At 53.4% G+C, this 26,423-nt stretch overlaps 2 protein-coding genes across 10 annotated transcripts in view; one reads left to right on the top strand and one right to left on the bottom strand.

Moving 5' to 3' along the window:
• The window catches only part of MRPS18A (mitochondrial ribosomal protein S18A), a 23,230-nt gene extending 3,538 nt beyond the window's left edge, over positions 1-19,692 (top strand). The window contains exons 2-7 of one of the 5 annotated variants that reach the window (XM_086371831.1): positions 4,299-4,330; positions 6,728-6,835; positions 9,193-9,316; positions 9,532-9,601; positions 12,366-12,432; positions 19,503-19,692. In XM_086371831.1, coding sequence (XP_086227957.1) covers positions 4,299-4,330; positions 6,728-6,835; positions 9,193-9,316; positions 9,532-9,601; positions 12,366-12,432; positions 19,503-19,664 — 563 coding nt within the window. In that variant the 3' untranslated portion in view covers positions 19,665-19,692. Of the gene's footprint in view, positions 1-4,298; positions 4,331-6,727; positions 6,836-7,782; positions 8,107-9,192; positions 9,317-9,531; positions 9,602-12,365; positions 12,781-19,502 lie in introns of those variants that run through there. The other 4 variants (XM_086371827.1, XM_086371828.1, XM_086371830.1 and 1 more) reach the window with 4 other exon arrangements.
• RSPH9 (radial spoke head component 9) lies at positions 13,168-26,326 on the bottom strand. 5 transcript variants are annotated; one of them, XR_015153240.1, is made up of 5 exons: positions 26,074-26,326; positions 22,612-22,777; positions 20,472-20,601; positions 19,911-20,008; positions 13,168-13,389 (listed from the first exon to the last, which is right to left on the bottom strand). XR_015153240.1 is itself a non-coding variant. In XM_086371826.1 (5 exons), the coding sequence occupies exons 1-5, from the start codon at positions 26,298-26,300 to the stop codon at positions 13,229-13,231; spliced, it is 879 nt and encodes a 292-aa protein (XP_086227952.1). In that variant the 5' UTR covers positions 26,301-26,326; the 3' UTR covers positions 13,168-13,228. The 5 variants fall into 5 exon arrangements, 4 of the variants coding, with proteins under 4 accessions (XP_086227952.1, XP_086227949.1, XP_086227951.1 ...); XM_086371826.1 differs by having other exon boundaries at positions 13,168-13,424; positions 19,898-20,057; XM_086371823.1 differs by having other exon boundaries at positions 19,911-20,057.
• Between the last annotated feature and the right edge of the window lie 97 nt (positions 26,327-26,423).

Below are 26,423 nucleotides of genomic sequence, written 5' to 3'. Positions count from 1 at the left end.
TTTAAAACAAGAGTAATAAACACATATGACTTTCTAAATGAACAATAATGATCTGGCAGATCCTCAGAGCAGAGTGTGTTGAAAGAAGTAAAAGCTGAAGGGAATGTTTTTCTTCTTTTCCAGTTAGCTAAGGGAGCTTTCTGGAGGACCTAGCATTTCAGAAAAGGATGTGCCTTGCAGGATGGACAGCCCTGTAACTAAAAGCTTTGAGATAGAAGTGAGCAAGTTGGGGGCTTTAAAGAATTCAAAAGACGTGGTCCAGAGTAACCTGCTAGTGGAAAGAGATTTTTGTGTAGCAGTGAGACTCCTCGTTTGAAGGATAGTGCAGAGGGAAGTTCCCTCAGGTCCAAGGGAAAAGGAAAGGGTAGGTGGTGAGAGAATCAGAAAACTTTTGTGGCGGAGTTAAAGATGAGCAGAAGGGAGCAGTACTTGAGGGAGGAAGGGGTTTGAGAAAAGCAGTGAATGGCCACACTTGCCAAGCATGCTATGTAAGATTGTTGGTGCTGCCCTGTAGCCACCTTGCCATTCAGTTACTCCATCCCTTTGTGCTCTGCTTGGGACTCGCTTTCCATGGAGCCTTTCCAAGAAGGACGTCGGTCCTCTGGGCACTTCCTGCAGCAGTTCCCTCCAGCCCTTGTCATTCATCTCCCCTCACTTCCTTCTTTACTAAACAGGTGGGCCTTTATCCCGCCACAGTTCTCTCTGTCTGTCTGTGTGGCCATCAAGGTCTTTTTGCCTCACTGCAATCTCACCGTGATGCTGTTTGCTCTAGACTTACAATTCAGTTATCTTGGACTCCATCCTAGGCGAGTATTTACTAAAGTACTCAAAGGACCTCTTTATGAGGCATGGACTTTATTAGAGTGAAGTTCCCATGCTTGGTTTAGTTCTCTTTTCTCCTCTAGGGCAAAGCCTGTGTCTCCTCTTAGGGGGGAGCTCTCCACAGTGGGTGGAGCCCAGTCGTACACTCCACGGTTGCTCAGCAAATGCCTTGCCTCCTGTGGCACAGATTATTTGATGTGTAAGATCTTGGCCCTTAATCTTGGTTTAGAAAACTGCTTCTTTAGTTTACTTAATCCAGCCAGATCTCAGAACACAAGGGCAATTCCATCTTTTTCTAAACAAGTTTTCAGTCAGTGACTAATGGTCTCCTGTTAGTCCAGCTTTTCTTAACCACCCCCACTTCTCTTGAATGGAGAGGAGGCCAGGGACAAAATGGATCTCAGGTTTTGTTTGGTTTTGACATGTTTTTGTATGCATGCTGAAAAGCAATACTGTTTTGATTCCTATCTCTGTTTTGAGAGGCCTGAAATCTACTAGGGCTTCAGGCTCCAGTGGGCCCTCAGCCCCTGCACTGAGATACTGCCCTGATCAGTCTCAGTTCCATATGAGTTCTCAAGTCATTCCTCCTTGTTTGACAAATCATCTCTATGAGATAAGCATCTGCCTATTGTTTTACCCGCTAACTTATAGTGAGATGATTCACTGGCTCAGAGTTGCTGTGTGGGGAGCTTATGAATAGTGGAGCTTGCCATGGACTTTGATCTCTCTTCCAGGGGCCAGTGGGATGACTTCAGGGTTTGGTTCTTTGCCAGGAGTGATGTGTGTTTTGCTCGACTTGTTTACCTCATGGTTAGGACCCAAGTGCCTCCACGGAGAGGGGAAGCACATGTTGGTCCGCTTCACTTCAGGGCACTGATCTCACGCCGACTCAAGTGATTCCGGAGTAGGTCTCCTTTTGTTTCCTATTGGGATTCATAAAAACCTGTGCTGCCCCCCTCACCTGCCATTGCTCAGACTGGGTCACCCTCCGTCCCTCTTCCAGCTTGGTTTTTGCAGATTTGCAAAGTTTCCTGGGTGCCCAGCTGGGCTAGGGCTCGGCCCTCCTGCCCCGATGCTCTTGTAAGCTGACGCAGCGCAGTGACCATCCCCCTGCAGACATGCTGGCCTCCAGACTGAGTACCAGGTTGAGTCTCACCCACATCCCGTTTAGGCTGGCTTCTTGGGAACAAGTAGATCCGTGCATGGGGTGACGCATTTTCTCTTAGGGAGAGCTTAGTTTGTCTTTGAGTTGATTAGTAACTGTAGTGTTCTCTGGAGAAAGCCTCGGGGCCTTTCTGGCCAGTTGTCACTCCCTTGTGTGTGTGGAGTCGCAGTTGAAGGGCTCTCAGTTTGGTTGTTTGGAGTAATGGGTCTTTATGAATGGCCATGCCCAGAAAACGAATGGGGGATAGTTCCAGGCAGTCTGGGTCCAATTTGGTGTCAGTCACAGAGCTCAGTGATCACAGATGCTGCCGTGGGCCTCCGGGTGGGTTCGAATTGCCTCACTTTTTTTCCCTTAGCCTCTGTGTTTTTACTGCATATTTTTTATTGCAAAAGAAGTACATGTTTATTTTAGAAACTTTAGAAAATCACCTCCTGCCACCACTGAGGGAAAACCAGTCTTACCATTTAGGTACATAGCTGCAGGGGTCTGCGAGCTTCCTGTAATCCATGTCTAATTGTGTGTACACCGAGAGACATGTTTCTAGGGCGAGGTCCGTAACTTTCATTAGATTCACAAAGTTAACCTTAGGTTCTTTCTAATCTGTACTGCTTCTTTCCTTGACCAGAGCTGAGTAGAACTAATTGTGGTAGCCAAGCTGCTGTTAAAATATGGTTTTAGCATTTGGGGAGACAATTTTCAGCCTAGCTATAGCTGTGTGCACTCACATTTTCTATTATAGTAATTAGCAGTCAGAAGGGCATCACGACCAGCATTTTGCTCCCTAGCATTTATGGAGCATCTGCAGTGTGCCAGTTCCTGTGCTGAAAGCCACGGCTTCTCTGTTTCTGAAGAAACTGGGCGACCATGTGAGAATCTCCAAGAACCTTCTGTTTGATTTTATTTGCCAAATGTGGGTTATGAGCTTGGTTCTCCCTTAGGATATTGTTGAAGTTGTCTTTCTGCATCCTGGTTAAATAAGAGGACATAAGTACAGCCTGACATGCATGCAATGAAATTGTTTTGCCCTTGAGTTCTTTTCTGACTGCCTCACTCCTAAATAGGCGAAGAGCTGAGGGAGTCCCTCTCAGGATGACTCTGCAGTCCTCTTTTTGAAATTCTGCCCTGACCCCAACCCCGTACCTGCAGGCCCATCGTTCCTGTCACTCTTCCCTCTCCAGTGTGGATAACAAAATGCATCCCTGCAGGGAGGAGAGATAGCTGCCTTTGTACAGGTTTTTAACACAAGGCTCTCAAGATGTTCTCAGAGTGAATTGATCTCATTATTACCCATTGTGGGGCCCCTGGGTGCTGCATCTTAGATTCAGACTGGTCAAGGTCAGGAACCACATTTGTCTGGTTTCTCTTCATGAGAGAACACATACAATGGGTACTTTTGAAGGTCTTTTTATGGCCTCTGTCCACCCCCAACCCCTCAGCTCTTAAGCCATGATTGCTAGCCACAATAGGGCAAGATCTTGCCAAGTACCTTGGATGGAACCAAGATAAATCTTGGCTTAGAAAGGCAGAAACAGTGGGAAGACCCTTAATCTCAGAGAGGTGATATGATATGGGTATCTGGATTTGCCCCCCACCCAGCCTGCAGGAGAAGTGAGAGTGCAAGTCACTCAGTCGTGTCTGACTCTTTGTGACCCCCATGGACTATACAGTCCATAGAATTCTCCAGGTCAGAATGCTAGAGTGGGTAGGTAGCCTTTCCCTTCTCCAGGGGATCTTCCCAACCCAGGGATCGAACCCAGGTCTCCCACATTGCAGGCGGATTCTTTACCAGCTGAGCCACCAGGGAAGCCCAAGAATACTGGAGTGGGTAGCCTATCCCTTCTCCAGCAGATCTTCCCAACCCAGGAATCAAATTGGGGTCTCCTGCTTTGCAGAAGCCCCTACGTTATGGGCTTCCCCAGTGGCTCAGCAGTAAAGAATCTGCATGCAGTGCAGGAGCCACAGGAGACATGGGTTCAGTCCCTGCGTCAGGAAGGTCCCCTGGAGGAGAAATGGCAACCCACTCCAGTATTCTTGCTTGGAGAATCCCCATGGACAGAGGAGCCTGGTGGGCAACAGTCCATGGGGCTGCAAAGAGTCGGACATGACTGAAGCGACTTAGCACTGCTGTGCACAGCCTGCAGGGCACAGAGCCTGGCCCTGGGCAGCAAATCCTGCACACTTCCGAGTGGGGGCCGTGGCAGGTGCAGACAGAGCGCTTCATCTTCCTTCGTGTGTAAGGTTTGAGCTATTATTTAAAACTCCCTGTTCCTTATTAAATGGCTGACCTAATTTTTCCCCTTTATCTCTGTAGTGGTGGAGATCCAAGAAGGGAAGACGACTATAGTAAGTATTGTCGAGCTGGCCACTTCTAATCTCTGTACCACTTGGAGCTGCCTGGCTGCTCCTCTGAGAGAGGGTAGGAGCCCCAACTGGACTGACCTCAGGATCTGCTCCCTCTGTGACCATAAATCCCGCATCCCCTATTTTTAACCCGTGTGCGGGAGTGTGGTTAATCAGGAACAGTCGCTGTGTTGGACTGAAGCGTCTGTTACTTGATTAGAGTGGCCTTTTGTATGACACGGGCTCAGAAGTATTTGCTGCTGTGTTTTTTGGTGGCGATAAGTCAGTTTTCCAAAGGGGAAACTAAGGCAATGGCAAGGCTAGAGAGAGTAAGTTGACCCGGGGCCAGGAGCCTGGATCTGTCTCTTTCCTTTCTGCCTAGAATGACTAAGCTACGCCTTCAGTGAGGCAGTGCGAAGGGGACACTTTCTGGGCCCTGGGCTCATAACTGGCGCCCCAGCTCATCTGGTGGTGAGAAAGCTAGACGGCTTTTCACTCCTTCTACTCCTCCCCCAACCCCCACCCACACTGGGCCCATCTCACCTCCCTTCCTCAGGGAGTCATGGGGCCTAGATTATCCTATAATCCCTAAAAGACAACGTTGTTTTCACATGGCCTTCTGTGCCTCCCAAGAAATCCTCAACCACTCCACAGAGTTCCCAGAAGCCTCTGTGGCTTCCATGTCAACCAGGGATTTAACCCTCTGGCAGCTAGCCATGCACAGCCCTCCCCAAGGCCTTCTTATCCCCAGGACAAGCCCTTAGGGTTCCCTCTTTGGGTCTTCCCCAGAAGGCTCCCCCTCAATCTTTGTACTTGAGGTTAAGACCTCAAGGCAGTTCTTTCAAGGGACTCCCATCCCTTTAAGAATAGTTCGCTTATCCCAGACTGAAACAAGTGTTCACCCTGTAAACTCCATGCTGGTGGAGAGAAACTCATTGGATTTCTGTGTGTGCAGAGTGTTTTTCCTGCGGGGCATGAATTTGCTATTTGTGGAACGAACTCAGAGGCATGTGGTCCCATGAGAGCCCTTGGGGAGGGAGCCTAGCCATGCCTGAAGAGGCAGTGCCATGGCTGACTTTGGGTGTTACTCATTGTCCAGAGTCTCACTTCTTCATCAGTAAAATAAGATCATGAATCTGCCCTCACTAGGCTGTGGAGTTAGATGATCCATGTGGACCATTACCAGCACAGAGCCAGGCCTGTAGTGGGGAGTGTGTAAATGTTAGCTCTCCCTGCCCAGGCCCACTTTGACCCCCTCCCAAGACCTTCCATACATCTGCCCATTTTCCCGAGCTCTTGGCTCCATTTCTGGCATCGCTGGGGTGGCATTGCCGGAAAGGCAGTAGTAACAGCACCCTGCGCAGCCAGCTCCTTTGCCTTTTGCCACTTCTCCCCTGGGAGAGTTGCTTCCCTCCCAAAGCCTCTCAGACCTGGCCCAGCCTCACTCTCATAATCCGTGGCCTCAATCAGCAAGGCTGTCTAACCTCCCCCTCCTGCAATTGGAGCTGACGCCCAGGTCACTGGTTTATTGCGCTTAGTCTCTCCAAGGCTGTGTCACAGGACACAGCAGCCATGGCGGAGGTCACTTCACACGTGGCCCAAGTGGGGTGTGAAAGGTGGCATCCAGAGTGCTGAGAGGAGGCAGCCAGGGGACTGTGTCCCCTGCTCTGTGTTTTTAGAGGGAGGAGGGGCATGCACACAGTTGTCTGCTCGTGTAGGCCTAGACCAGGTTTTTTAGCCCAGCACTGCTGGTGTTTTAGACGGGCTGGTTCTCTGCTGTGGGGGCCTGTCCTGTCTGTCATAGGATGCTTATTAGCAGCTTCCCTGCTAGGGGCTAGGGACCCATCCCCACCCCACCCCACCCCCGTGGCGACCATCAGAATTGTTTCCTTGTCTGGTGTCCCCTGGGAGGCCAAATCGTGCCTGGTTGAGAATCACTGGTGTACACTTACCTCTGTTAGAGCTGGAAACTGCAGTTTCTGCTAAGAATGATATGCGGGATAAGGGGTGAGACTTCCTCTGGACTCCACATCCCTGTGCAGTTTGAAACTTTTTACCATGTGCATGGATTACTTTTTCCCAAAGCAGGGAGAAGGAAGCATAAAGTTCTGGAGCTTTTGTCTTTTTGAGGATGGAAAGCTAGCACTCAGCAGATACAACACACCTCTTCTCTTGCCACCAGCATTAAGTTCAGTTTCTGTTACCCTCACAGGTCACCAAGCCCAGCTCTGTGGCCACCTGAGACCCAGTGTCCAGCAGCTGTGTTCAGGCAGAGAGGCCCATTAGCTGCTCCCCCGAGACCCCTAGAGAGGAAGCTTCACCAGCTTTTGGGGGTTCCTCAAGGATCAGGGTCTCCACACAACTCTCCCCCCTCATCAGCTCTCTTTCTCTGCCTCCTAGATTGAAGGCCGAATCACAGGGACTCCCAAGGAAAGTCCAAATCCCCCCAACCCCTCCGGCCAATGCCCCATCTGCCGCTGGAACCTGAAGCATAAGTATAGCTATGAGGTGAGTCTGCGCGTCTCAGAGCTTCTGTTCCCCGTGGGCTTAACAGGCATCTCATGGAGCCACCAAGACAGAAGCATTGTGTCCAGCGGCTCTCAACGCTGGCCATACATGAGTCCCAGGGGAACTTTAAAAATGCTCAGACCCCACGCCTAGATGATTCTGCTGGCCTGGGATGGAGCCCAGCCATCATTATTTTTTAAAGCTCCCCAGGTGATTCTAATGTGCAGCCAGGGTGGAGAGTCCCTGACTCAGTTCCTGGTCTGGTTGCAGGCAGCTCAGACCACCAGGGCCCTAGAGCCCAGTCTCGTAGGGCTGTGTTCCCAAGGGATAGAATCAGAGTCTGGGTTTGGTTTTCCTCCTTGTGTAATGAGGGCGTGTCTTGAGAGTCCTCGCTGTGATCTGGGGACACTTGACTCTCTTCCCACACTGGAGCTACAGGAACCCCTGTTTGCTGTAGCTCTTCTAGAGCTGTCGTTTCACGGAGAGATGATGAGGGCAAACAACAGTAGGGGCATAATTCACTTTGTTTCCACAATATCCCGGTGAAGTAGGTACTGTTTTCATCCTTGTTTTACAGAGGAGGCAATTTGAGGCATGGCAAAGTTAATGCACCCGCCTCAGATCACACAGCTAGAAAGTAGCAGAGCTGGGATGCACTCTGGGGTATGAAACCCAGGCAGAGCCGCCAGTCCCAGCTGCTGTTCTGCATCATGTCTGGAGATGGGGCAGGCCTGGGGGATGGACACAGCCCTGGAGAAATACATATTTGTCCTTCAGAGTTCTGGTGACATTAAGCACCCTATTTTTAGGTTTCAGGTGATGCAGGCTTTGGGCCAGTTTGACCTGCACGTTGTCCCTGTACCCCTCTGTGGAATGGGATGACTAAGGGCAGAGATCCCGGTCAGGTGGTGAGAGCAGGAAAGGCCACATGCCCATGGGATCTGAACAGAACAACTCAACTAATCTCCTGGGCTGGGAGCCTTGGCCTCACGCCACCCCAGGGTCGGGGGTGGAGGTGTTCTTTCACCCTGTCCCCGCCCTTTTGCTGATGGCCACTTGGAGTAACAGGGAACTTGCAGGCCACAGGCAGTGCTCTCAGCTTCTTTGACATGGAAGTTTGTAGGGTCCTGGCCATACCTAGAATCCCAGCTGTGGATGGGGAGGGGAACCCACACCTGCGTGACCACTGCGGGGTACTCTTCCTACCAGCCGTTTCCAGGAAATGGACTTGGCTCTGTTTATGAAGCAGAAGAAATCCAATCCCCTCCAAGGTAAAGGCCGGAGAAGTTGTTTTCCTTTTCACCCCTTTCTGCTCAGGACAGCGCTACTCTAAGCTGCAGAGAGCTGTCAGCCTCCTTGGCAGCCTGCAGTGGGGGCAGTGCTGGGGCTGTGAGCCCCGTGTATTATCCCCAGATAATCCAGTCCAAGTTCTTTTCATCAGATTCTGAGGATTACAGGGGTGGGAATTGGGGGCCTGGGTCCCCCAGGAGCTGACCAGTGATTAAAGCAAATCTACAGTTATACAGCGAGGCGCCTGCCAGGGCAGCGAATCCGTGTGAGGACCAGGACTGTGGAGACAGGCATATCAGGCCCCTGGGGGTGGTGTGGGAGACTTTTTCTTTAACCCCTGCCATCCTGTGAGAGTTGGGAGTGGACTTGGTCTCTCTGGATGCTGGCTTTGTTTATCATTATTTCCTTGACTCATCCAAAGCAGTCTGATGGTTCAAAGGAAGCCCAGGAATCCATTCACATCTGGGGACAGGGGGTGTAGAAGATGTGGGATTTAACTTTACAACTTGACCTCATCCTCCTCAGCTTATTGCTGCCTGGCGCTTCGTTCAGAGGGCATGGCAGAAGGTGGAGGGGCTCTCTGCATGTCTTCTGGGCTGTGGTGTGTAGCCTGTCATATGTAGACTTTGGGGGCGGAAATGGTACAGGTCTTCCCTCCTGTGTGTAAATACATAACATACCCCCTACGTCACCCAAAGAGGATAACACACTTTCATCACCAGGAGAGATACTGTGGGTGCATGATAGCTTGTTAACCTTCTTGAAAAGTTCCCCTTCTCTCACCAGGTCTGTCGGAAGACTGTCTCATAGAGGAGCTGAGAACTCTTGGGGTTGGTAATGGGGCCAGGAAATCTTGCTAAGTTGGGATTGAACTTGTTGCAGTGGAGGCAGCGGGCCTGAGTGCAGAGCTCTGTGTGGAGGGAATGGTCTCAGGTCGCTTCTCAGGGTGGTGTCAGCCCCTTACAATGCCAGCCACAACAGCCTACCCTGCAGGCCACTTGGCCCTGGCTCCCTGGCAGCCAGCACCCATCCACACGATCCTCCTCTCCTGTTTCCGTTTCCACTAGGATGTTCTGTTGCTCAGTCAGTTCATCCGGCCACATGGGGGCATGCTGCCCCGGAGCATCACTGGGCTGTGCCAGGAAGAGCACCGCAAGATAGAGGAGTGTGTGAAGATGGCCCACCGAGCAGGTAAAGGGCCCTCGGGCAGAGGGGGCAGGGGGCTGTGGGCACCATTACACCTTCCACACCTCCAAGCCCCTCCTAAAAGGGCAGTGTGTGTCCAGAGACTGCATTATACTCACCCCCAGTGCCAGCCTCCTACCCCCTTGGGCTTTCTGTTCAGTCCCCAGAGCTGCAGAGGGAGTGCAGAGACCATCCTCTTAAATGCTTTTCCCTCCATTCAGGTCTGCTCCCAAATCACAGGCCCAAGCTTCCTGAAGGATTTGTTCCAAAGACCAGACCCCGACTCAACAGGTACACAGACCTGGGCTAGGGAGGCCAGCTCCTGGAGCTCATCCTGCAGCTCAGGAAAGCTGGAGCGCTCCGTCCCTTCCAGCCTGAACGCCACCCCACCACCCCATCAGTCCCACCGCTGTGCACGCCTCTGTTACTCTCCCTCTGCCAGCCTCAGCGTCCTTCCTTGTCCCTCCCCAGCAGGGCACTTAGCCCATGGGTAACAAGGGTAAGAAGATCTGCTGGTTGGGCATTAGAATGTGCTAATCCTCTGTTTATGACATCATACTGGGTTGCTATGGGAATGTCAGAGCAGTTCTACAAACTTTCAGTAATAGCACTGGGGTTATTAAAGGGCAAAATGAGACTTTAGAAATAGAAATGGGAGGGCTCTCTGGGGTAGGGCCACCGTATAGAGCTATCAGATCATATACTGTAAAACTTGAAGGCAGCATCCATGTAGACTAGATTGTGAATGTTCTCCCTAGAGTTGTACAGTTAACAACCTGCTCAGCTGCGTATGGCATCCCATGAGATCCTGAGGTTTTATGGAACAGGAGAGAAAGGCCTTTAGATCCTAGAATCAATCAATCTGCCTTTCAGCCTGAGCAGGGTGGCCCCCTCTGGTGTAGGAACAGGTTCCTGTCTAACACTCAAACAGCTGTCTCTGACATTACCACACTACATACTCATAGATCTACAGTACTCTCTTACTGAGAGTAGATCCAGGTCTGTAAAATTGATGTTGGTGTTCCTTGTTCTCTCCCATCAATGGCCCCTCCTTCAGCCTGTCCTAATGTCACTAGAACTGCACTCTTTGGGTAGAGCAAAGCAAGATCCCCCACCCCCAGCAAACCTCCTAGGCTGATCCCCAACAGAACCCAGGAATGGAGGATGGAAGGCCAGGCAGATACCAGCTCTAGATTGCTGGGCCGGGGGTGCAGGGCCAGAGCTGGGTCTTCACTGACTCCTTGCCAGCACCCTGGCCCCTTGCCCATCTCCACCTGCACCTCCTGTGCTGCCAGCTGGGCCATCTGCCAGCAGTCCTGGGGGAACAGGACATATTAACTTCCTCTTGTCTTTCTATGCTGTGGACCGTTTGGGAGTTGAGCACACCCCCACTCCAGCGTGTTAAGAAACAGCAGCAGGCCTGAGGACACAATCCATCCTGCCCTCAGCCTCTGAAGCAAAGCCAGGCTCCCTCCTGTATATGCAGTGTCCATCAGTGTGATGCAGGATTGATGGCGTGTGGGGGCTCGTGGGGTTGCAAAAGGCCCTCCTGGGGAGGAGAGGGAGTCCTGGCTACAACTAGGGACTTGACGATCGTCAAGCCGTGCCATCTCCTTCCCTGCCCCTTCCAGAGAGGTAGGAGGAAGGAGCTCGATTAGCAGGGAGCCTTGGTTCTCAGAGCTGGGGTGGTCCCAGAGAGCTGACCGGAGGCCCCAGCCCCTCCACAGCAGCTGCCTGCTCCTTGTGGCACAGGCATTAGGCCCAGGGCCAGCCGAAGCCCAGCTTCCCAGGGTCTCTCCAGGGTGGGAGGGACAGGGTGGGCGGAGGAGTGCAATAGGGCAGCAACTCTGGAGAGCCTGGTGTGCCTCAGGATCTTCAATCCCAAGGAGCCTGCTTCCACATCCCACCTCTTCACTCACCCGCTCTGAAGCCAGGGAGACACCAGCATAGGGCCCTGCTAGGTCCCAGCACCACCAGCCACAGCAGAGGTGGCTCTGGGGCCAGTTCACTGCACAGAGACCTCCCTGCTGGGGGCTGACAGCCACCCAGTGGTCGTCGGAAGCCCTTGCCTGCCCACCTCGCACGTGGCGTGCAGCCCTACAGCTTTCCTTTCCTCAGAACTCAGGAGATAGAGGTCCAGGGGAGCTCAGTTGAAATGTATACATTAGCAGTCACTTTTTCACTCTTTTTTTTTTTTTTTTTTTAACTTTTTCACTCTTATCTAAAAATTTTCAGCCATCGTTATTCATTTTTTTAATTAAAACTTCTCAGAGGAGGGTCTCTAGAGGCACTGGGTTGAGCCCTAACCTAGTGTGGAAGCAGGGGAGGATCCTGGTCCTTGCGGAGGCTGAGCTTTCAGGACGAAGGGTGGGCCTCTGGATAGGATCCAAATTTCATTCTGAACAGAGTAAACCCCAGTCTTAGCCGGCATGAGCCACTCTTCCTGGAACTGTCAGGGCCCTGCCATCCCCAAAGGAGGCCAAAGGACTGTGGGCGACAGCCATCTTTCCCCATCCCCGCTTGTATTACATGAACCTGGGCTACGTCTGCACCCATGGGCCCTCACCCTTGGCTCCCATCATGGCCTGCTTGAGGGTCAGGGGTCAGGGGTCCTCCGCCAGTTTGTGGCTGCCCAGGCTTGTTCCCTGAGGGTTGGGGTGGCGGAGTGAGCCAAGTGGGGGAGAGGGAGGGATTCCTCCAAGTCCTTACATCAGCCTCTCCTCTCCCGACTGGGCCAGAGAGGGTCGATCTGCTCTCTGAGGAGCCTCTTTCTCTGCCTCCTCCCCCAGCAGATATACACGCACACACACTGGCAACTCATAAAGACAAGCGAGCACGTGGCCACACACACATGCGGCCGCCAGAGCCCAGCCCATCTGTGTACAGCACACTGGGCAGTTGCTCCCAGGAAAAGCCCCTTCTCCTCAAGAAAGGAAAGCTGGTGAAAGTGTTTGGTTGACTAAGTGCAGCTTCAGCCCAAGGGGCCCGTGCCCGTGGTCTCTGCCGCATCCTGGGCTGCCAGCCCTCATGGCTGCCTCCCATCCTCCCCCAACAGGTACCTGACCCGCTGGTCTCCCCGCTCCGTCAAGCCCATCTACAACAAAGGCCACCGCTGGAACAAGGTTCGCATGGCTGTGGGGTCCCCCCTCCTGAAGGACAACGTCTCCTACACGGGCAGGCCTTTGGTGCTGTATCACTGACTGAGAGCAGGGCCTCCTGAGAGCCTGAGCTCGTCCTGCACTCCCACCCCATCCCACCAGGGCGGCCCGGCTCCTCCAGTGCAGATGGCACGGGGGGTGGCAGGTCTCCTCCAGTGCCCGGGACCTGCACCACCACGGTGCTGGGAGCTGGGGGCAGATGGGGCAGGCGACCCTGCGCAGCTGCAGTGGTCTCACGACTGGCCTGGGCTCAGGGCTGGGGCACTGGCCCTTTGTCCAGAGGAATATTATAAACCAGGCTTGTGCTCCCCCGCTGGGTGTGTGCTCACTGCTTGGGGAGCGCGGGGGGCTCAGCCCGTTTCTGGCCAGTCACTGCGCATTGAGTCACTGGGCTCTGGTGGTGGGCCACGTGGGCGCACCGAGCGGAGCTCACGGCCACACAGGTTCCCTTCCTCGTTGACAGCCGTTGGCTTTTCGTTAGGCTGCCCGGCCTACGTGCAGCTCTCTTCTGAGTCCAAAAAGCTGCCCTCCTCAGAGGCCTCCTGGCTGTCACCTCCCCCATGCCGTTTCCTCCCACCATTCTCTCTTGTTAGCACATTCCAGCCCTCTGCCACTTGCTCTATTTAGAGCTGGGCCTCTCCTCAGCCTGGACACCAGATGGAGGTGGAGGTGGGAGGGAAGCAGCACAGAACAGACCGACCAGATTCACCGCCTTTATGAAAATACTGCTCAGACTCTGCACACCCCACGGGCGGCCCGCCTACAGCATGAAGGGCAGGTCTAGGTTCTTCTCGCCGGTGCCCACGTAGATGTAGCCATAGTTTTTGGTGCGAGGAGCGTGGTAGAAGGTGAGGCCGGGCCAGAGCAGGCTGCGCAGCACCACCAGGGCGTTGCCCCTCTCCATCTGGACACTCCAAGACCCTGGGGGGTGGGGAAGAGGCAGCAGAGGACAAGGCCTGGGCATCGTGGGGGCAGAGCCCCACCGGGGGTGCGGAAACCCCAGCTCCAGGCAGCTAGGCCTGAGCGTGAAGGTTCCACTGGGAAAGGGGAAGACAATTTAATTATCTCGGCGCTTTACTCCTCCTGATTGCCTTTGAGCCATTTCACTGCTCATTAAAGCCACTTCCAGAGGGAGGGCGAAGGAAATGAAAAGAGGTGGAACTCAAAGCAGTCCGTTTTGTTCCTGTCAGCAAGTCCAGTGACAGGTTGCATGGGGGAGGAAGCTGGGTCACCTATGCACAGGCGGAGTGGGGTTGGGGCTAGGCCGGGGAGACGCCAGGCTCCTCTCTTTCCTGCACTCGGGCTCGCTGGTGGCCTGCTATCCTGGTGTGCTTCACCTCTCTTGCAAAATTTTGCTCCAGGCCCAGCAGCTTAACTCTGAGATGGATGAGACTTGCCCAGGCTCACATAAAAGTGTGGCCTTTTCAGGCCTCCAGCTCAATAGCCCTTTTCTGGCAGCTGGTAGACTGAGAGCCGTCCTTAGTGGGAGGGGACTTGGGCCGCAGCTAATAAGCCTTTGTCTGTCCTGGGTTCTGCCCTGGTTTTTGCTCCCCAGACGGGAGCAGCCCAGCCTGGGGCTGAGTCGTGCAGCCACGAGGACTTGGCGGGAAGGGCCTGATACAGCTCCAGAACCAAGGGAGGGAGCCGCTGTGTGGGAGGAAGGAGCCTGGGAAAATCGCCCCTGGATGCAGATCTGGAGCTTCTATTCCCCTGCGCCGAGGCCTCTCCCAGCCCAGCCGCAGCTCTGCCCCAGCCCCTGCCAGAAAGGCAAATGCTTTGAAGGTTTTGGTGCTGGACCAGCCAGTGATGCACTGAGAACTGCGCCGAGGCCTTCATCAGCTGCCAGCCCAGCCCGGCTGCCTGGCTCCCGCTGCACCGCTGCCCCCAGGCCGCCTCCAACCGTGGCCTACCCCGGTCACTCCACACCCAGCAGCCTTGGAGCTCAGGCCCCACCCACCAGAGGCCACCCTGATTACAGGAGACCTGACCACCAGGCACCCTTTGCCCTGATGGCAGCTCAGCCCGTCTCAGGGCTCCAGCACCTGCCCAGGTCAAAGCTAGAGCTTTTGGGGTATATGTAGTCTGGTGGCCTTAACCTGCTTGGGGGGTGCCCACGCAGGGGCCACCTCGGCACTGTGCGGTGGCCTGCACCAAGCACCACCAGCCAAGGGTGAGGTGATGAAGCAGAAGCCACAGTGTAGGCTTGACCCCACTCCCCCAGGCCCCCTCAGTGCCAGCCAGATAGCATTGAGAAAGAATAGTGTCCCTGGGTTCCCAGAGCTCTGACTGGGCACTGCCTGGGAGGGTGGGGGTGGTCAGAGAAGTGGGGAGTATCTCCCTCAGCTCCTGCAGCATGCCTCTCTGGATCCCTGAGATGTTCCACCTCATAAACCTGCCTGCAGTTTCTGGAGCCTTAGCCTGTTGCTCTGCTAGTCATTCATTCCAAAAAACAGATGGCCTAGGGGTAACAGGAGAAGGGGTGTGACAGGACAAAGTGTTCCCAGTACACCGTATGCAGCTTCTGTCCAGAACACAGACCCCCGGAAGGTAAGCCCTGTCAGCTCCCTGTGCCAGTCCCCGCAGCAGCATCTGGGGAGTCCCTTTCTGCTCCAGGAGTCCACAGCCACAGCCCCCTGGAACTGAAAAAGGTCAGGCTCTGACCACCCGAAGAAGGCAGCTTACAGCCCCGCCGCCCCCTCACCCTGGGGCAAATGCTGCCCTGGAGAAAGAACTGGAGTCCCCCATCCAGACACACACAGCAGTTCCCTGTCACCAGTGCTTTGGCATACCCTGAGCAAGGATGGTCCTAGCTTTCCCGGTACCAGCCTGCCCACCTAGGGCTTGGCCACCTCTTGCTTCTAGTGGGTGGGGGAGGGGCCAGGCCCATCAGGGGCTCCCCCTACACTGGCCAAGCAAGAGCAAGGAGAAACAGGGTTCCCCCACCAGGGTTGGGGATCTGTGCCATGCAGGCCCAGGGCGCTGGCAGAGTACAGAAGTGGTGTGTGCAGGGCTGGCCAGCCAGTGACACTACTTCCTCCCTCCCTTGCATTCCTGTCACACTTCTGTCCTTTGCTTGTCCCTGGCTCAGCTTGTCGCCCAGGAAACATACTCTCAACGTGCCAGGAGTCACGTAGCATCTACCTGGGAAGCCAGGCTCTTGCTTCACCTTCACCCACTTTTATTACTGCAGCTGCTGGCAAGGCTGGGCCCAGCCAGCCGCCACCACTGGGACTCTAGGGGAAGCAGCCCATGCTGTCTCCTGTCTCTCCAGACCTTCCCTCCAGCCCCCTGGCAGCCAGTCTTCTCCACAAGCTCTCTTTTCTGAGGATGTGGTGGGATACAAGCTGGTAAACCAGGAATGGGGCCTCCTGCATGAGCAGGAATCTTCCTGGGCCTTGGGGTCTCACTCACCTTGCCAGCGTGGGAAGCTCAGGCTGGGAGATGCTCATCATAGTTACATTCCCCTGCCCTCCAGAAAGAAAGGCAGCCAAGTTCTGAGATTAAGTTGGAGGAGGAGACTGGACCAGGCTGGAGTTCAGGGCTGTCCAGGGGCGGTAAATGGCTTAAATCCACTCAGACCAGCACCGCACAACTTGTCTCACACACACACAAATGGCCCCAGGCCCCTTCTCAGAGCAACTACTCCCCGACACCAGGGCCACAGCACATGGGAGGGGGTGGGGGCGGGGACACGCCAAAGAGTTCCCAGTCTTACTGATAGGCAAGGCCAAGCCCCTTGGTGCAGAAGGCCGAGCACCTGTCACCTGAACCTCCACTGGGCTGGAAGGGAGGTGCCACCTGCATACCCCTCCGAGAGGGCTGATCCCAGACCCCGCGTTGCCCACCCTCTCCAATGCTGTCTCCCCTGTCCCCCACCTCTTCCCAGCCATCACTTACTAAAAGCTGCTTTCCAGGCAGGCAGGCCCCTTGCTGCCCTCTGCTGCCTACTCTGGGCACTGTGCTGGAGCCCTCGCTGCTTTGTAGCTGGCAGTCCCTGAGATCTCTGCTCCAGCCCAGAGAGAGCCGCTCTGCCCTCCACCCGCGTGCTCTGCTTCCCAGGACACCTATGCGGCACCTGCTGTTCTACCTTGCCACTTCCCATCCTCTGTTTCGTTTGATCTTCCCAAATGCCTGTGAGGCACAGATGGTGCCTTGTTCTCGGCAGCATCCCCTGTCCCTGGGACGTACTAGCTGCTCAGTGACTATTTGCTGACAGCGTAGACGGTTAAGGAGCGTTGAACAGCAGAGTACTGCCCAGAAATCTGGCATCCTGACTTAGTGTTCCGTGTCTCACCTACCAGCAGCCCAAGCTCAGTGAACTCTTGGCTTTTGCCCTGCGTCTGCCAGAAGGATGCTTCTGCTGCCAAAGCCCTACTCCCACAGAACTCCACAGACCCCATGGCACAGTGGGACAGCTCGGGAGGTCACAAGTGGCTCCAGGCAACATTCTTACATCCTCTCTCCAGCCGAGGGTGGTCCAGGGACCAGCTGCTGAGTGCCTGGCCAATCCATGTGGCCACAGAGAGCAGGAGTCCCAGGGACTGCCTGACCCATTCCTGCTCACAGGTGATATAGGGTTCCCCTCAACAGTTGCCTCAGACCCAGAAAGGAAGCTGATCCTATCTGGGCAGATCCCATCCTTCCCGCCAGTACTGGTGCCCCAGGGAACTCATCGTTGGGACTTTGCTTCACTTAGCAACCCAGCCATTCTGGCTACTGTCTGCCTGGTGGGGCAGCCTCCCAGCAGCTCCTTCTGCTCTTTCAGGGGCAGATATTGCAAGGAGTCTGGGAGTAGAGTCAGAGTGTCTGCTCTCCCCAGCCAGCCATATTTCCATCGCCATACCATGGGCCCCACCAAACCATCCTAAGTAAAACCCGGCCAGACTTCCTGCAGGCTTTCTGGTGGTGGCTGTGGGAGGAGAGGAGCTGGAGGCCCAGAACTGTGGAGTTTCCCAAAGTCAGGCCAGGAGCATCTCTCCCCTCCAGCCCTCCGACACAGGAGACTCCGGGAGTCCCTCACTCCTAAGGCTCCAGCACTAAGGACAGGCAGCGTTCGGGGAGGAACTGGGGTGTCAAATCATCAGTTGATCTCTCAGCCCTGAGGCCCACTGTAAGTACAAGAAGTCTAGGTTCTGGGGGAGCGGGGGGTGGGGAGGAGGCCCCCTTGTTCCACCCCTCGCCCTCCACAGTCACCCAGCACTCTGAAGGGAGAGCCTCATCCACTGGCCCTGGGCTCCCTGCTGCCGTGGCTGAGAAGTCCGCACTGGGCAGAGCTTTCCAGCCATGCTCCAAATTGGGGAGGGACTGCTGCCCCCAGATTAGGGGTGCTGAGAGGACTTTTCTCAGTCAGCCACGCAGGCCCTGGCACTGGGTCCCACCACCACAGTGTTCCTAACTCCCTTTACCAACCAAGGATGTGCAGTCCCCTCCAGCCCCTAGTCAGGTGGGGAGCACAGAATTGGAGGAGGTACTGGGAATCTGGAAAGTGTGATGGTTAAGAAATTCTCACCCTCTATAACCATCTCCCTGCCAGGTCTGGGACCCCCAGTCTATGTTCAGGGAGGCTTGACTCTGGTGCCCCCGTGTGGTGGAGGCCAGCGTAGCCACTCTTTGCTGGCAGCCCTTAGCCACCTGTGACCCATGGCCCGGCCCCCGGGGCACTGCAGTAGCCCCAAAACGGCCTCCAGAGCCCTGGCTTGCCCCTCTGCATCTGCTCATTGCCACTGCCTTGTTATCGCAGATCTGCAGCTCCTCCTGCCTTGGTCTACTCCTAGGGCTTCCCAGGTGGCTCAGTGGTAAAGAATCTCCCTGCAATGCAGGAGTTGTGAGTTTGATCCCTGGGTCAGGAAGATCCCCTGGAGCAGGAAATGGTGACCCACTCCAGTATCCTTGCCTGGGAAATCCCATGGACAGAGGAGCCTGGCGGGCCACAGTCCATAGGGTCACAAAGAGTCGGACACAGCTGAGCAACTAAACCATCCTACCCTTTGGCCCTCTGGGCCCTCCCTAGCCTGCCCAACCCCCCTCTAAGGCTTTTTGCTACTGAAAACAGTATCAGTAATACTTATTGATTTTTACTTGAGTCCTTAATGTCTTAAGCACTATCATAAATGTTTTGTATATGTGTTGTTATTTCATTTAATTTCCATAACAACCCAATGAGGTAGAAAATATCAATTTTCCCCTTTTAAAAATTGAGGCACAAGGAAATTGAGGGAGTTGTCTGAGGTGACCAGGTAGTACACAGCAGATTCAGGGTTCCAACACAGGCTTTCTGGTTCCAGAGCCCTTGTGTTTAACGACTACTGCGGTCCCACCTCTACCCTGAGTTCCAGCCCAACTGGGTTGCTCATTGCTCCTCAGAAATGTTTCCCCCTAGTGATGGGGGTGACTACTGTCCTGCGATTCCCATCATCCACTGAAAACACCATCTGCTTGACACCACAGTTAAGGCCAGAGCCTTGGAGTCTAATGCTTTAACACATACTGTGTCCTTGGATTTAACTCTGAGCCTCCGTTTTTTTTTTCATCTGTAAAATGGGGATAATGATATAATAGTATCTAACAGATCAGCTGTGAAGATTAAAATGAACTAAGAAAAAAAAATGAGGCATGGGAAAGACTGGGTACAGTGCCTGCCATGCAGTAAGCAGTGTCGTTGCCTTTATGAGTAGTTCCTAGTATCATTGTCTTTGCCATCATCAACAACAGATCCCTCCAGCTCTCAGAACACCAAGCATGGGGAGGGAAAAAAGCAGGGGTACTGAGACAGTGCCTAAGGTGTGGCCCCTGAATGCCCAGAGCCTGGCACCTGTCCTGGGATGCAGAGCCCAGCAAGAGCATCTTCCAAGGATGTGCTCATCTCTACTGGTGGAGCCCAGGGAGGAACTGGGGTTTCTGACCCCCACCAACTGCCGGCTGTGTGCCTGAGCCAGGTGGGCCCTGAAGCACGAGAAGGCCTCTGAAGTTGTATGTTTTATGATTTAAAAGCACACTTAGCAGGAGCAGACGTACAGAACTCATTTCCTTAGCAGGTGGTCCTCTGCAGGCCAGTTGGCACCTACTCCCCGAGCACCAGCTATGTGCCAAGCACTGGATCTAACCCCAAAACCAACCGTGAAGATGTATATACGGCTAGTGTTTTCAGGGATGTTTTGATGGGGGGAAATTCCCAACTTGCCTTCATTCAAGATTGATATAAAAATCAAGAGAGACTTCCTGTCTGTGGAAGCACCTGGAAGACAATCCTTTTGTCTGCAAACATTTGGAGCTGAGCCCTGTATTGGGCCCTGGAGGAACCTCCTACTCAAGGCCCCATATTGAACTCCCAGTTCCCACCCAGGCTGTGGGTCCCACTCTTAAGAGGGAATGGCAGGTGGTATGGCCCACTGTTCTGACCTGGGGGTATATCCAATGTCCTCCAAGTAACCAAAGGCTGTTACCTTTGGGGATGTCGTGCTCCAAAGAGTCCATGAAGTCTAGGGACGGGTCGAGCTCAGCCTTCTCCAGCAAGGTCTTGTTCTTCAGCTCAACAGGCTCCCTGAAGTGGAAGTAAGAACTCAGCTTCTTGGCTTCAGACAAGGACAGTCCTACAAAGGGGCAGCAGGTAGGAAGGGATGGTCATCCCCAAGCTCCACAGTCCCTTCCCTCTCTGACTGGAGACCACAAGGAGGGGCTTGCAGAGGGTTCAGTCAGCTACTGATGGGGAACTGAAGGGCGGAAAGGGACCAGCATTCTCTCAGCCAGAACTCGGCTCGGCCCCTGCGATGAGAACAGACTACGGGGGAGGAGCGTGGGGAAATGTGGGTAGCCCAGCCCCGCACACACCCCCAAACCCAGGTGGCCAGACACTCAACTCAGGCATAAAAGAGTCAGGGTCCAGTAACGACATTCGGCAGTTCCTCCCAAGTGATGTGGCAACAGTTATTCCTTCTCTGAGAAAACAGGTAGGTTCCCCTGGACTCCCAGACATGTGTCTGACTGTGCTCAGGAAGAGAACTTACCTTCAAAGGTCCGATTGACATTGATAGGTCCAAAAGGGGTCTTAAAGAGGGCACCTCGGGGGATGACAGCCACAGCCTTGTCGATCTGGTCAATAACGGACACCAAGCGCGTCTCTTCCTTGATCTGGACCTGAGGAGACAGGAGACAAGTTATCCCGCTGGGGTGCTGTGCCCAGTCAGTCACGCCTTGTGCAAGGGCCCTCTGCATGTCCATCTGACCTGGGTCATCACACAGAGATGCCAGGTGCATGGAAATTCACCATGAGTGAAGCCCTTGCCTGCCTTCCCTCCCTCCCGTCCTTTCTTAAATTGGTAATACGTACTGCTGGTGAGTACGATATTTAAAACTTTTTTTAAAAAATAATAAAAAGCAGTGTCTCATCTCATTCCTGGTCCCCCAGTTGCTCTCACTGGGAGCAGACACCATTAACAGTGTTTTATATACCGGTCCAGAAACAAACCATTCTGTCATCATGTTGCCTATTTTGCCTTTTTAAAATATAAAAGCTATCATGCTGACTGTAGAACATCTGGGTGATATAGAAGTATTTTATAATATACCTAAGAAAATTAAAGCCATTCCTAATCCCACTTGCTGAAGGTAATCGCTGATAACACATTGGTATAATCCCTTCTATTCTTTTTTTCCTATGCCTATATTCAAAGGAAAGTTAGAATTACAGTTTATATAGTTTCTTGTCCTGCTCTTTGACTTAACATCATTTCTCAAACATCACCCCATACTGTAACATGTTTACACAGATGAAATTTGGTTAGAATCAGTATCAAGGGCAACCCCAACCCAAACAAAAGGACTTCATAGAGATGTTTGGGAGAAAATAGCACTTGACAGGGAAAAGGTCACTGGGAGACCCCAGAGTCATTCAGCCACGTATTTCCCCTGGGCTGCTGATTGGAATTGTTTACAAAGGAGGAGATGGGAACTAATAAGTGTCTAGGCTGGGTGCTTTAAATACATCACCTTGGGAATTCCCTGGCAGTCTAGTGGTTAAGAGTCTGTGCTTCCAATGCAGAGGACGTGGGTTCAATCCCTGGTTAGGGAACTAAGATCCCGCAACCCTCATGGCAAGGCCAAAAAAAAAAATGGCACCTCATTTAACCTGTACAAGTCTCAATTCTACAGAAGAGAAAACAGAGGCTGTAGAGTTTGTCCAGCAGGCAGGGTGTTGCAGCTGAAGCATCACAGACCTAGACCCAGGCATCTGGCCTCACCCACGTTCAAGGGCAAAGGTTGGATTTTGAATCACAGGTTTGTCACTTTCAGAAATTGGGTTATTTTCCAACCATGCAATCCCATATTTTAATGTTGCTTATTTTGCTGTTTTAAAATATAAAACCTGTCATGCTTACTGTATAATATCTGGGTAATATGGAGATATTTTATAATATACCTAAGAAAATTAAAACCACTCATAATCCTATCTCCTAAAAGTAATTGCTAACAGTTTCAAGTGAATGTATTATCTTCATGTGTGTGTGTGTGTGTGTGCTAAGTCTCTTCAGTCGTGTCGACTCTTTGCAAACCTATCAACTGTAGCCCGCCAGGCTCCTCTGTCCATGGGGTTTCCAAGGCAGGAATTGTGGAGTGGGTTACCATGCCCTTCTCCAGAGGATCTTCCCAACCCAGGGATTGGACCTGCATCTCTTATGTCTCCTGCATTGGCAGGCATGTTCTTTACCACTAGTGCCACCTGGGCAGCTTGAATGTGTTATCTAGTAAAATACAAATCTATACAAAAATATAAGCACCTGTGCACATCCCCTGATCCCAGAGCAATGCACAGCCCGCTTCTTCCTAGCCCCGGCCCCATAACCCAGCTGTCCCAAGACTCGGCTGCCCATCCCCTTGCCACCTTGTCATCATTCAGGAGTGATGTGACCCTGGGCAGGTGACTTAACAGAGGTTTCCTCCTCTCCACCCCCTGGAGGCAATGCACCAGTGTCCCAGGGCCACAAGGATGGAGCGAGGGGGCCGGCACGGAGGCCCAGGGCCGAGCACACCCAGCGCCCCAGGCCCGGTGGCCCCAGTGGCTGTGGTGATGACCGTGCTTGCCGCCACCACAGTGTCCACCAGCCCAGCCCCTTGTGTTCAGGCCCTCCTCCTCTCATCTTCACTCACCACTACTTCTTCTTCAAAGACCTTCTCCCCCTCGTTCACCTTCTGCAGCTCAGTGTGTTCGTACTCATGGGAGGGGTCCCCCATGAAGCGACCCTTCACCACAGACGTCTGTGTCTCCATCTCCTTTGTGGCGGGAGGCAGGAGGCTCCACTCCATGCAGTTCAGGCTGCCAACAACATCCACATGACCCCAATTCTAACTCCTCTCCTTCCAGCATCCTGCCCCTGCCCCTTCTCCCGAAGGGCTGAGGCCCAAGAAAGGCTGTTGGGAGTCACATCTTTCCCCCTTAGAAGCTGCAAGAGCCTGTGGTGTACCCCACGCCATATGTGATGACATACAACTTAATTTCTTAAAAGCTTCAGTCTGCCAAGATTCCAAGAGCATCTTCCTACATAGCTGGATTGTGAGACCACAGATGAGTTTCTGGAAGCTGAATTGCCTTAATTTCAGATCCCTCTGCTCCAGAGGGCCCACAGCCATGCTCAGCCTACCTGCTGAGCTGACACACAGCCATCTCCTCCACGCTTCTCCCGGCCCAGGCTCTGGGAGCTCTCCTCCTCTGAGAGCTTCAGGGGCATCGCCAGCCCCGTCACTTCTTTCTCACACCCTCCCAGGAGGGGTGTCCGCCCACTCCTCCCTCATCCACCCAGTGCCTACATCCCCATCCTGCTCTGTTTCCCCGCTTCACTCTCCACTGGCTCCTTCACAACATGAAGATGCCCCAGCTTTATAAAATTAACAGTCCTCAAATCCATGCCCCTCTGGGAAATGCCCCTTTCCTGCCCCCCCCTCCTCTTCCCCAACTCTGGACCATAATCAAGAACATTTTGCCCTGCCAGAGCCCTTCCTCCCCACCCCGCTTTCACTCTGACCACTGCACCAGGATTCCACCCCTGGGACCCCAAGAAACTGCTCTGAAGGCCAGCCATGGGACCTACAAGCCAACACGTGCATTTCCATGTCTGCTTCCTTTGACACCTCCCCTTCCTCCTCTCCAGTGCCTTAAGTGTTTCCAAGGATCTATTCTTACCCCTCTTTTGTCTCCACAGTCTCACCTACCTGACTCCCAGAACCCCAGCTACTCCCTAGTGGACACCCCGAATCCAGTCACCTCTCACCACCTCCACTGCTTCCACCCTCATCCAAGCCACCACCTACTCTCGCCCAATATCACAGCAGCTTCCTAACTGGTCTCCCCATATTCGTACCTGCTCCCGCTTTGGTCTGGTCCCCACCCAACTGGGAAAACCTAAGCCAGACCGTGACTCTGTGCAGACTCTCCCAGTGACTTCCCACTGAGCCAAGCACTCACAGGGCCCTGCACGACTGTCTCGGCCTCTCTGACCTCATGCTGTGCAGTGGTCCCCCTCACTCACTCCTCTCTAGACACACTAGCCTCTACAGAATCCCACAAGTACACTAAAGACACACCTGCCTCCGGACCTCTGCACTTGCCTGGAATGCTTTTCCCTCAGATAAACACATAGCTCACTCAGTTGCCTCAGGTCTCCTCTCAAATGTTACCTCCTGAGAGAGGCCATCCCAGATCTCCCTTTTTATAATAGTGCCCCACCCTGTATTCCGTGTCTCCCTTAGCACTTAGCACCAATGCTGAGCGTATGCAGTATATGTGTGTGTGTTTATTGTCTGCCTTCCCTCCCCTCTGCACACACACTAAAATGTAAACTCCATGAAGACAAGGACTTTAGCACTGCATTCCCCATGTCTAGATCAATGCCTAGCACATACTAGGTGCTGGAGAAATAAAAACTTATTGGAATACAGTGAGGTTCAAATCTCTGTCTTCAGTCCAAATTTTTCTTTTGGACTCCAGCTCTGTACTTTAACATGCTTCCTTACCACTCTGCCCCACGGCACCTGACACCAAACTCGCTGGGCCTCCCCTAGTACCTCCTGAATTCTTCCCAGTGCATGGCATCAGCCCTCACCCAGCTGCCTGAGATGGAAGGAAAGGTCAACCTTGATCTCCTCTTCACCTTTCCCCATTTATTCGCAAGTCCTGCCACTTCTACCACTGAAATCTTTCCAACCCCACCCCTCCATTCCTTCCTCCTTTAAGTCTGCAACAGACATCCAAATGCTTGCCCACTTCCAGACCCTTCTGCCCACTCAGGTCTGAGCAGGCTCTTCTTGATTGAAGGCCCTCAGTGGCTCTGCATAGCCTATGGACAACCAACACCCTAGGCTGCCACTGTCCTGGTTGCCTACCCTCTGTTCTCCCAAACACCCCAAGTGAGCTCCAGCCAGCAAGTTTGCAGTTTTTCCCTCTGACTGGCATGCCTTTCCCCAGCTCCTTCCTGGAGAACTCCAGGTCAGATCTCAGATCTCAGTAATCTTATTTAAAATTGCTCTCCGAATAGCATTGAAACATGCATACTACCATATGTGAAACAGATCGCCAGTCCAGGTTCGATGCCTGAGGGTGCTCAGGGCTGGTGCACTGGGACAACCCAGAGGGATGGAATGGGGAGGGAGGTTGGGGGGGGGGGTTCAGGATGGGGGATACATGTACACCCATGGCTGATTCATGTGAATGTATGGCAAAAAACACTACAACATTGTAAAGTAATAAGCCTCCAATTAAAATAATTTACCAAAAAATGCAAAAGGAATAAATAAGATCTTAAAGCTGAGATCTTGAAGGCAAAAAAAAAAAAAAAAAAAAGATGCTCTCCAGGAGAATGTCACACCCTGCCTCCCCTTCGTGTACACCTCTGTCTTAGTTTTCAGATGCTTTGCTGTAATTGCTGGGTGTGAATAAATTGGAGATAGGGAGAGTCTTAGCCATCTTTTTAACCCCAGGTCTAGCACGGAAAAATTCAGTCAATGTTGGATTGCTGCATGGATAGATAAATGAAGTCTCCAACTTTCTTCAGCCTGAACAGAACGCTTGTAAGATGGGGAGCTCCCCATCAACGGGGTAGTCAAAAGGAGGGTGGATGGTCCTAAATGGAGTGTCCAGGAAAATCGCCTCAGTTCTAAATCCCTTCCCTTCCATTCCACATTTATTCACTACTTCCTGGAGTGCCTCCTATGAGCCAACACCTCCACCCCAAATGCTTCAGGACCCATTTTCAAAGAGCTCCCCGCTACCCCTCAAGGCTTCTGACCCTTCTCCAAACTAAAGCCAAACTTTAGTTTGGACCCTCCTCCAAATTTTCTCTTCGGAAACCTAGGTCCACCACAGGGCTTCTACTCTGGGTTTTCATTCTCCGGAAGCTTTCATCTTGCCCCGCTTCCATTATTAAGCCATCATCAGCCTCTAAGTTTCTCTGGCGCCTCTCCCCAGGTGTCCTCCCGGGGCTGCTCTCTCAGATCTCACCCGCTCCCTTTCTGGAACCCGCCCCTTTAGGTCCTACCTCCCACTCGCCCCTTCCCGGCCCGGTAGCCCTCCCCTCAGTATCCCCCTGCGGCCTTGGCCAGTCGGGGCGCCCTCTCCACCTGTACAGGGTCTTGCGCGGTGCGAGCTGGTCCTCGCTCACCCCCTGAGCGATGTAGTAATCGGCGACGAGGCCGAGGATGCGGCCCCAGAAGAGGACCCTATCGAAGCGGTAGTCACGTTTAACCAGCATGAGAGAAGTGAGTAGCGAGGCCCGACGGTCCGGGCTAAGGCCCTGCCCACTGCCAGACGCCAACTCCAGGGCCAGCAAGAGGCTTTCTGCGTCCATCGCGCCGGCAGCTCTGCTCAACGCCCGCCAGGTTGCTAGGAGAAGCCGTGTCCATGGAGACCCAAAGCTCCGCCCCCCCACCCTACCGGAAGCAGGATTTCACCCACCTGACCTTCGGCAGGC

The sequence above is a fragment of the Bos grunniens genome, chromosome 23 (assembly GCF_055505025.1).
Source record: "Bos grunniens cultivar Pamir isolate PY7600 chromosome 23, Bosgru_T2T1.0, whole genome shotgun sequence".
Classification (NCBI taxonomy): Eukaryota; Metazoa; Chordata; class Mammalia; order Artiodactyla; family Bovidae; genus Bos; species Bos grunniens.
The sequence above is the reverse complement of the archived record's forward strand: the minus strand, read 5'-3'. Positions and strand labels throughout refer to the sequence as shown.

Excerpts from the sequence above, each read along its gene's own strand:
- RSPH9 (XM_086371826.1), bottom strand. The coding sequence starts at position 26,300 with ATGGACGCAGAAAGCCTCTTGCTGGCCCTGGAGTTGGCGTCTGGCAGT. Across the intron at positions 22,778-26,073 it reads CCGCGCAAGACCCTGTACAG|CCTGAACTGCATGGAGTGGA; the intron begins GTGGAGAGGGCG and ends TGTTGTTGGCAG. Across the intron at positions 20,602-22,611 it reads TCTTTGAAGAAGAAGTAGTG|GTCCAGATCAAGGAAGAGAC; the intron begins GTGAGTGAAGAT and ends CTGTCTCCTCAG.